Source organism: Lynx rufus, unplaced genomic scaffold (genome assembly GCF_022079265.1).
Source record: "Lynx rufus isolate CCGP_SWC_20201006 ecotype Redwood Valley unplaced genomic scaffold, mLynRuf1.p SCAF_54, whole genome shotgun sequence".
NCBI lineage: Eukaryota > Metazoa > Chordata > Mammalia > Carnivora > Felidae > Lynx > Lynx rufus.
The window spans coordinates 375233-386132 of NW_025814872.1; the positions used below are offsets into that span (position 1 = coordinate 375233).

The following is a 10900-nucleotide window of genomic DNA, read 5'->3' on the forward strand; positions in this document are numbered from 1 at the left end:
TGGCTAAAATGAACAAATCAGGAAAATGTGGAGAAACGGGAACCCTCTTGCACTGTTGGTGGGAATGCAAACTGGTGCAGCCACTCTGGAAAACAGTGTGGAGGTTCCTCAAAAAATTAAAAATAGATCTACCCTATGACCCAGAAATAGCACTGCTAGGAATTTACCCAAGGGATACAAGAGTGCTGATGCATGGGGGCACTTGTACCCCAATGTTTATAGCAGCACTTTCAACAATAGCCAAATTATGGAAAGAGCCTAAATGTCCATCAGCTGATGAATGGATAAAGAAATTGTGGTTTATATATACAATGGAATACTACTTGGCAATGAGAAAGAATGAAATCTGGCCTTTTGTAGCAATGTGGATGGAACTGGAGAGTGTTATGCTAAGTGAAATAAGTCATACAGAGAAATACAGATACCATATGTTTTCTCTTTTTTGTGGATCCTGAGAAACTTAACAGAAGACCATGGGGGAAGGGAAGGAAAAAAAAAGTTAGAGAGAGAGGGAGGAAAACCATAAGAGACTCTTAAAAACTGAGAAGAAATGGAGGGTTGATGGGGGGTGGGAGGGAGGGAGGGTGGGTGATGGGCATTAAGGAGGGCACCTGTTGGGATGAGCACTGGGTGTTGTATGGAAGCCAATTTGACAATAAATTCCATATTAAAAATAAATAAATAAATAATTCATTTGATAATCTCAAAAAATAAAATAAAATAAGACAGCCTGCATTATCTGAACTGAAGGGATGGAGACCTCTTCATGGACCTCAAGGTACATGGTGATTAGAAGTGGAGGAAAATGGGTTATCTAAAACTGTGCCAGAGCGTGATGGTATATGGAGGTGTGGAGTGTTATCTACAATGTGGGATATAAGCTGGTTTCAGCGAAAGGGGAAAGACAAGAGCCAGTCAAGACAACCCAACCATGGTTGGGAAGAAGAGTCCACAGTTTAATGGCAGAACAGTCTAGGCATTTTCCCTGTACATGAGCCATGAGTCCTCCTCCTCACAATGACGAGTGAGGAGTTCACACGGCACAGGGCCCACATACTATTGCGGAAATTCCCGGGCACACTAACTGTTGGCATTGTTGTCTCTTGTGTTTACCTCCTGGCCTCATCTTGGATTCTCCTCTGACTGGAGTGATCCCAAAATAGTAGAATCCCAAGGACGACCAGAATCAATCCAGCCATGCCCATGCGGATGAGATTCTCCACCGTGTAATCTTTGGAGTGGGAGTCTAGGAATTGAGGAAAAAAGAGGACACTGAGGTCAGGGAGACAAAAATTGTCCTGATGCTGGATGTCCACTCAGAGCACCCGCCTCTCCTTGACAAGACTTCACATTCTGCACCAGTCCCATGACAGGTTCGCCGACTCACCACTGTTGGGGTCTGACTTGTTCTGTGATGGGAGGATGGCGTCAGCTGCTTTTGGGAACAAATAAAAAGTGGGGGAAGATGAGAAGCTGAATGAACTCAAACTTATCCCCTGGCCTGTGGGTTCTTCTATCTCCCCCACTCCTCATGAAATAACTATTATGTAGTCCCTACGCATACCCTCTGTTCTCATTGGATTATTTCTGTCTCCCTGTGTTTTGTGAATTGCAACTTTCTTCTGACTTTTTGGAGCAGAACTTTGCTGTGCAGAAACACTTGAACCCCTGTATTCTCCTGTTCATTCTAGGTACAGGACCATGCAAGGGAAGTTGTAGGTGTAAAAGCTTGTATTTATGCAACAACTGAGCACCCAGGATCCATGGATGAGGGGTTGGTTTTCACGGGAACCTGAATTTCAGGTGCACAGAAGGTTGAAACTCTGGGGCAGGTTCCCTTTCACTCTGTCTCCAGCAGCTTCCTTCCTCCAGGTCAGACTTTCAGTCTTCACTTGCAAATTCCTCATCCAGATGTTCTTTCATTAAATCATTCTTCATATAGGTAGGTATACTTACAGTGTGACACATACACACACATATGCAGATTCATAATATTTTCTAAATGGTGTTATCAACTTAGTGGGACATTAAATGCCTTGGATTGTGATTCTCTGTGAGTCTATGTATGCAGGTAGTTCTGAACAGTGTCACAGAGAAGGCCTCACTTGGAGGTGACATTTCAGCTTAATCCTTAATAGGAGAAGACTGAAGGGAGTCACATGAGGACCAGAGAAGGTGAGTCACAGGCTTTGGGAAGAGCAGGTCCCCAAAAAGTTCTAAGCATGTTCTTCAGTAAGGAATGAAGCCATGTCTGTGGTTGTATGAGGGTCTAGAAGAGAACAGGGAGGTGGCATGTAGGGGCCTGGGGACACGAAATGGACCAGGTGTGACAAGATAGATGAGGGAATTTCCATCATCACCATTATCACCATCCCATCATCACCATCATCACCATAATCACCATCACTGCCATCATCAGCATCATTATCACCATAACTACAATCATGGTCATTACCACCACCATGTTCATCATCACCATCATCATCACCAGCTTCATCATCATCATAATTGGTATCATCACCTTCATTATCATCACCACCACCATTATCATCATATTCATCACCATTACCAGCATATTGCACATCATCACCATCATCATCATCATCATCATCATCATCATCACCATCACCACCATCATCACCATCACCACCGTCATCATCATCATGACCACTATCAAAATAACCACCATCATATTCAACATCATCACCATCATCATTGCTATCAACACCACCATCATCATGACTGTGACCACTGTCATAATCACCACCGTCATATTCATCATCATCAATATTATTACCATCCTTCTCCTCCTCCTTCAATTCCTCCTCTTTCACTTCTTCCTACTCATCTCATTCTTTCCTTGTGTTTCTCTCTTTATCTGCCATGAAGAACTCTAGAAACTGCTGTAAGGGTTCAAGGAGAGAGGACTAATTATTTGATTTTTATCTTAAAATATAACCTCTCTTCTCTCCATATAAATGTCCAGAACGAAAGACATCACAGTCTTGATCTCAAAGTCGTAAGGAAGAGAAAATCGGTGGTGTTAGCAAACTGGGTGAGCAAAAAATTTAGGTAATCCTTCAACTATATTTTAACTGCTTTGACCTAAAAATGAAAAAAAAATGATTTCAAAAAACAAAAACCAATTTCAGGTCACTGCTTTTTATAATCTCCATGTAAAAATTTTGAGTAAGCTTATATAATTCAGAAAGTAAGAATTAGGTGCCTGGGTAACTCAGTCAGTTAAGTGTCCGACTTCAGCTCAGGTCATGATCTCACAGTTTGTGAGTTCAAGCCCCATGTTAGGCTCTGTGCTGATAGCTTGGAGCCTGGAGCCTGCTTCAGATTCTGTGTCTCCCTCTCTCCATGCCCCTCTCCCACTTGCACTCTGTCTCTCTCTCTCAAAAATAAATAAACATTAAATTGAAAAAAAAAAAGAATGAATGACATATGTCATCAGAGTGTTTGAATGATAGATGTCATAGAACAAGTCAAGAGCCTTCAGTGTATCTCACCATGGCCAAATTCAGGGAGAAAATATAATTGTTCATGAGATGTTCAGTTGTCTGGAGAAAAATTCCTTGTTTGTTGTTTAAAAATGATTTTTTCCCTAATAAACCCCTGAAGTAATGGAAAAATAAACTGAAATAGATAAGTCAGTAATTCTATGCTTAGAAAATAGAAATTTTTGCTGTGTTTGCCTGAAAATAATTTGAGTGATAAAAGAAGGTATTTCCTTAAAAAGACCTTCACATCCATCTTAACATTTTACGTTGATATCAGTATCATGTGGTATTTAATGCAAATAGAATATATGTATAGTCTGGAAATTAAGAGGCGAGATTTCAATTTTCTTGTGATGGATGTAATTATTATCAGTAAGTCAGAAGGGTTCCATTGAAAAATAATTGACTTCTTAGAAATATAAAATAAAAATTATAGTAAATAACATTTAAAACCAAACAAACCCAAAATAGACAAATTAATAAAAAGATTTAAAAAAAAGCAAACAGGTGACTAAATTACTCCTGGGAGCTGTGTGTGGCCCCACTTGGTCTCGGTTGTGCCCCGAGTGGCACAAAGGCCCCCAGGTCTGCACAGGGGGCAACAGAATGGTGCCCACAGGAGGGAAGGCTCTTCTCTAGGGGAGTGTCTCATGGAGGCTGACACCACGGTTCAGATTCTGAGATAGAGGCATCAGGAGGTGAGTAGGAGGCCTCTGTCTACTCATGATCATCCTCATTCACCCACGCCTCATCCAGCCCACCTAACTCTCATTTCTGCTGAAACTGCAGAATCAGGGACACCTGGTGTGGAAGCCCCTACTCTTTCCACCCTCTCCTGGGCTGGACCCTCCTCTTTGGAGGCCTCCAGATCCACACATTTGTCACCGTCTCAGGCTTTCCTAAAGGCTGTCTCTGAGCTGATGGAACTCAGAAAGGTCATCCATTTAGATGAGATTCTCTGCTGTGTAATCTTGGCTGTTTGAGGCTAGCAAATGTGGACACAGTGATTGTTGTGATCAGGGCAGACTGAAATCATGCTGGGATGCCTGCGTGTCCACTGTGTCACCTCCATTCATTGACAGAATTTGAACCTGTCAGCCCAGTGCCATAATCAAGAATTTCTCCTCACTCATCTTCTTGGAGTCTGGCTTGTTTTGTGATGGGCTGAGGGTATCAACTACTCATGAGAGTCAAAAATAGAGTGTGGTTGAGGAGACATAGGAATGCATAAGTAATCTCTTCTCTCATGTCTAGGGAGTCCCTGAAACTAGCTAAGGACAATCTCAACGCCTGGAGGGAAGCATCTCCAGCGTCTCATCTTCCATCTAATTAGGAGGCAAAAAATAAACATTTGAGGCTTCATTTTGCTCTGAGAATCAGGAGTGTGATGGAGTGAAAGTCTGGGTACTTATCATTCCTTCACATCAGCCAGCTCCTTATCATCCCTGATTTGTGACTGTATTATTTCCAAAGCAGTTTTATTCTTTGGCTATCAATTTATTCTTTTTGAAAATAAATGATGGATTCTACACCACACATCAGGCATTTTTCTAGGAGCGAGGATTACCATAACTCACATTGCTTCTAATTATTCAGTTTGTCATCTAGGTATGAAGACTGATAAGAAATGCAAAATAAAGATAAATGACAAAATAAAAATGCAGATGGACACATGAACAAAAATATAGAGATCTACAGATATGAGATAGGCTTTGATCAAATGACGACAGAAATATCAAGAAATAACAAGTACCACTCAGATGGGAGGAGAGAATAGGAAACATGAAATCTTATGAAAGATGTTTTGGAGGATGGCCTGATCCAGCTGACAATCGGGTGCTCACGGAAATTGGGGAGAAATCCAGCCTTTCCCTCCTTCCTTTCAAAAAATGTCAGTGGTTACTGAAGTCCCAAGAGAGAGGAATTCCACCGAATTTACTGACATCAAAGTTCAGAACCGATTTAGTCTTTTAAATTGGGGATGGGATTCTGCCTTTGACAACTGAAAGAACAAACTCTCAGATCTGAATAGGATTTCGTCAATGCCTCAGTGAAGAGTGGCTGAACTGACACAACCTGCGTTATGACTTCCAGTGAACCCCCATCCTCCTGACCAGAAAACGAGAGACGCCCCTACTCTGCCCTTCATATTGTGGACCTATTTCCATAGGTGCCATGATCCTCTTATTTTCTAGATATCAGCACCAAGGACAGAGGCGGAGTCTGCTCTTTTCTCTGCACTCAAATGGGCTTCTTCTCCCTCATGCATTTCCCCTCACACTGACTACCACCCAGTGGGCACCAATGAGCTCAATGCTGCTGCACACATGAGGCCCCTCCCTTCACTTCCCACCTCCCCTGGCCCCAGGTCCTGTGGGAACTGCCTCTCTGTAAATATTCGAAGTGCAGAGGAAAAGCAAAGTTCAGCCTAGGACTGGGGAGGCTGTGTTTCCTCTAGGCTAAGAAGATTCTGTTCCTGGCAGACATGAGGATTGCCCATGGAGGTGACCCTCTGCAGATTCCTAATGCTGTCTGGAACAGGAAGGAGGCTGTGGGTTGTGGTCCTCATGTCCCCCTCAGCACCACTGCTCTGCTCAAAGCTCGTCCTTTAAACTCTTCAGTCTCCTCCCTGCAACCACCTGGTGCTGCCCCGTCCCTCTTGTGGCGGTAACACATGGAGACGGCATGGGGCTCCCCATCTTTTCCATCCCCTGTGGGGAGGGATCACCCGGTGGCTGATCCCCCTGTTATTCCTCCTCCCCATCCCATCCCAAAGCTGTCTCGTAACAGGGCAGTGACCCAAGTGTCTGGGTCCAAAATGGACACAGAGTCTGGGTTCCTCACCTGAGACCAGCAGCTCCAGGGGGTCACTGGGGTGTGACAACAGGTAGGGGGAGGTGCTGGATGAGGCGTAGCACCTGTAGGTCCCCTCATGGTCTGAGGTCACAGGACTCATGTTGAAGTTGACCTGATAAGGTGCAGTTGTGTCCTGCAGACGAATGTGCTGGGGAGGAGCAGATGACCCCTCCTTGGACAGGTAGAAGGTGTCGAGCCAGATTTCCGAGCGACACTGCAGGGTCACATTCTCTCCCCAGGACACTGAGGGCCCCGGCTGGGCCGAGAGGGACGGTTTCCTGTATAGGCCTGTGGGAGGAAAATTCGTGACCTGTATAGATCTGCTTCCCCCTTCACACACCCTTGACCCTGAGCTGGGTGATGACTGTCCTCTCTGCTGGGACTCTGTGTGACTCCCTTTCAGCCTCTCTTGTCTCTCTGATGAGTGTCCTTTATTTCCTTGGCCCTCACTGTCCGTTTCTCAGTCTCTTTCCTTAGACCACAGCCCCATCTCAGCCTCTGCTTCTGACTCTCCGCCTGGATCCCATCACCCCAAGCAGTGACCATGTGTCCAGGGTCCTGAACAGACTGGTCAAGGGGAGGGGGCTCCTCACTTGTGATCAGGATGTCCAAGGGGGCACTCGGGACCGACCATGTGGAGGAGAGGTTGTGTCCACCATAACATCTGTACTGGCCCCCGTGGGTGGGGGTCACACAGCCCAGGGAGAAGTTGGGCCGGGCTGCCCATCTAGACACACGGGAGGCGTGAGCCCCTCATCCTTCATCAGAGCGAATGTGTCAAATCCAGCCTCAGAGTGACACTGGAGGGTCAGGTTGTCTCCAGGCTGCACTAGTGAGCCCAACTGGGCTGGGAGGGTGGGCTCCCTGTAGGCGCCTGGACGGGAGGGGACAGAGGCACCAGGGGATGCACACCCCACGTTGGCCCCAGGGCCTGAGGCGAGGCTCTCATGAGCACCCCCCCCCTCCACCATAGCTTCCATGTGTCGTCTGACTTCAGGAGGCCAGTGCCCCACCCACTTTCTATCACCCCCAGGGCTCCACTGGGCACTCGGCTTAGGTCAGTCATTTGGGCCCAGGAAGTAGGTGGGGCAGGGCAGGGGCCCCTCACCTGTGACCTGAAGGTGCAGAGGGTCACTCGGGAGTGACCACACATACGGGTAGGAAGCTGGAGAAACGTAGCACCTGTAGGTCCCCCCATGGGAGGTGCTCACGGGGCCCACAGGGAACAGTGCCTGCCTCTTCTCACGAGGGAACTTCAATTCCAGGTGTCGGGGCGCGTCAGCTCCCCCCTCCTTCAGCAGACGGAAGGTTTGCCATGGATGTGGTGAGCTACAGGAGAGGGACACGTTCCCTCCTGAGGCCACCACAGGGCCTGGGATGGCTGAGAGGGAGGGTGGGTCGTACACTCCTGAGGGAGAAGGAGGGGCAGTGTTAAAGGGGCCATCGCCCCACGTACCCCAGTGTGGACAGTGAGCGAGAGTCCCCTGAGGCCACACTCTGTTCCCTTCCACCTGGAGGAGGGGCCCCAGGGGAGGGGCCAGCTTCTGCCTTACCTGTCACCACCAGGGGCAGGAGGTCACTCCGCTGTGACCAGCCGTTCCTGCTGTGATATTGACACTGGTACCGCCCTGCATTGTGCGCACTCATGAATCCGAGGGAGAAACTGGCCTTGTCGCTGGACTCCTGTGAGATCTCCATGGACGTGGGTTCAGAGACCCTCTCTTTATACAGATAGTAGACATCAGCCTGCAGAGATGCCTGACACCAGATGGTCACAGGGGTCCCCCTGGTGACATTGGGGCTGGGGTCAGCCCTGATGGAGGGTTTGGGAAGGTACCCTGGAAAGGAGTCAGATGGGGAATTGCAAGGGTGCCCTTCTCCCCTGTTTCCCACCTGTCACCCCAAGGCCCCTCCCGGACTGGTCACCATCAGCCCAGACCCTCTGTGCCCCCCAGCTGCCCAGCGGGTTGTTGGGTGGAAACAGGAGGTCTGGGGAGCACTCACTTGCCTGTACCTGGTCCCACGGACCCCGACACAGCCCTGGAAGAGAGTTCCCTGTGAGAGTGTCCCCCCACCCGCAGGTAGCTGTTCCAGGCCCAGTCAGGTCCAATGACCACGGGGGTCACTCTCTGGCCCCCAGAAGTCCTGCCCCCAACATGCCTCCCAAGTCCTGAGGTCTCTCAGGGCCCAGGGCCTGGGGGCAGGGCGGGAGCCACCCATCCCTCCTCTTGTCCAGAAAGCTCACCGAGACACAGAAGGGCGGTGAGGGTCTGGGTCCTGACGCTGCCTCCCATGGTCCCAGCGGTGCAGACAGCTTAAAAGTCCTCAGAGTCCACGGGACAGACACATGCCCAGGGTGTGACATGGCCCAGGCTCTGTGGTCCCCATCATGGGTTCCTCACGAGAGGCCTTACAGGAAGGGGAACACCCCCTCCGGGGCCTTGCTCTGCTCTCCCTGAAGGACGCCCGACAGCAGAGGCCCTGCGACCTTTCAGACCAGATGCGAGTCTCACCAGACCCCACACGGCCCTGCCGCTCTGCCTGTTCCCCGCCAAGCCCAAGTCCAGAGAGTGACTCTGGTCCCGGAACCAGCAGTGGCAGGGGGAGGTCCTAGCCTGGGAGCCGGCCCAATTTCAGTTCCAGTTACAGGCCTCTTACAGAGAGAGGCTGTGTGATCTGGGTGAGACACTTCCCTTTCCTGAGTTCCGTAAATGCAAATTCTCTTCCTTCCTTCCACCACCCTGTCAATCAACTAACATTTAGTGAGTAGTTACCACATCCAGTCATGGCACCAGGCCCTGGAGATTCATGTTCTGTAGGAGGATGGTGTTGATAGCCAGCAGTGTTAACACTCTGACCTTAATCTGACCACTGCGTGATGAGCTGATCTGAATTCTACATGGTGTTGTGGGTTCTTGGGATCCACTCACATAATCTCTGTAACAAATACATTCACAATTGAGTGGGGAGAGGCAGCGAGAGTTCTTTGTTGTTTTCATGGCCTTGGAGGTTTGGGAAGAGTCTGCTGTGTTCAGATGTGCTTGGCGAGTACATCCTGGGAAGACACAGGTGTATTTATAACTCAGTGTGTGTGGTCTGGGGAGGGAGGGGGTGAACTGAGGTGAATTTGCTTGTGGGGAGGAGTGGGCCCTGCTGGGGCTGGAGAGGTTAGCTCAGCCTGGTGTCAGCACATGGAGGGCCATGTGTAGAGACATGGGTCTCACGGGAGGAAGGTGGAGAAAGGTGGGCAGGTCGTGTATGCACGGGAGGGTCAGTGACAGGTAGGTTTGGAGCCATGAGAATAAAACACTTCATCTGAGGTGAGGGTTGGAGTGGGGACCAGGAGGAAGCTCATATGGTGGCTCCAACATGACATCTGGAGTCTTTGACTACACTTCACTGTGGTGCTGGATGGGGTCATGGAAGAGGGTTCCAGGGCAAAACTGTCTGGATTGTCATCATGTGAGATGTGGAAGGAAGTGAGAAATTGAGAGGTGTCCCACACCTGCCTCAGTTGACTGGAGGACCCAGTGGGGCTGTCATAGTGTGGGTGACCCCAAGATGAGAAGGATGGAAAGCACGTTATCATACGGTTCAGCGACTCGCAGGGGGAACCACCCCTCCGATCTGGGCTTGGGTTTGTGGGTTTGTTTCTCCCTCACACACTTCCTCTCTCTGACTTTCTCTTTCTGTGACAGCAGCATCTTCTCTCCATCAAAACCTGAGTCATTCCTGCCTCCTCACAGTCTTGTCCCCCAGATATGAGCTCTTCTGGACTGTGGATTCTGTCTCCTGCTTCGCACAAAGCACTAGTTGGAGACAATTAATAATTTTGTTTTGGTTTGTTGGTTTGGTTTTAATGTTTGTTTGTTTATTCATTCTCAGTTGTTGGACATTTGGATTGTTTCACTTTTGCCTTTTGAGTCCTTCTATGAACATACTTGCCCAAGTGTCTGCTTGATTACCTGTATGTAATTCTGTTTTCTCTTTTGATTTGCATTGTGGTAAGAGCATTTACTATGAGATCTACTCTCTTTACAAATTTCTGTCCCAGGACAATGTTGTGCTTTCTACCAAGGTGGCATCAGTGAGGTGGGATGGGCAGATAATTGGAAACAGACCTATTTGTAGACAGTTGCCCTAATCCAGTGTATTTTGACAAATTATTTCAGGAGTCTGAGGTCATCTTTATAAGGGAGGAGATGACCCCTACCTAAGAGTTCTCTGGTAAAGACTCAGCAATGGGGTGTGTGCAGCACCCAGTGCAGACCCTGGCACCTGGGACGCATCAGAAAATGCTGATCTGTACTGTCGTGTGCAATAACCAGATGGCCTCTGCTCTGTGTGGATCTGAATGCATGGGTGGTGATCTGAATGATCAGACAGGGCTCCAAACTAGGCTCATGCTCTACACTCACCACACTGGTATTTGAACGTGGGCTACTGCCTGTTCATTTTCTTTCTTTCTTTGGAAAATGCATCTTTCTTTTCTAAAGTTTACTTATTTAAATTCAAGTTAGTTAACATAGAGTGTAGTA

At 48.2% G+C, this 10900-nt stretch overlaps 1 protein-coding gene across 1 annotated transcript; it reads right to left on the reverse strand.

Moving 5' to 3' along the window:
• Positions 1-930: 930 nt before the first annotated feature.
• On the reverse strand, positions 931-10867 carry LOC124527780 (leukocyte immunoglobulin-like receptor subfamily A member 6). The gene is given in 9 exon segments (XM_047101002.1): positions 931-1246; positions 1388-1435; positions 6351-6650; positions 6956-7078; positions 7081-7236; positions 7471-7770; positions 7916-8200; positions 8367-8402; positions 8608-10867. Coding segments are annotated over 9 exon segments (1434 nt in total). The 5' UTR covers positions 8657-10867; the 3' UTR covers positions 931-1109.
• Between the last annotated feature and the right edge of the window lie 33 nt (positions 10868-10900).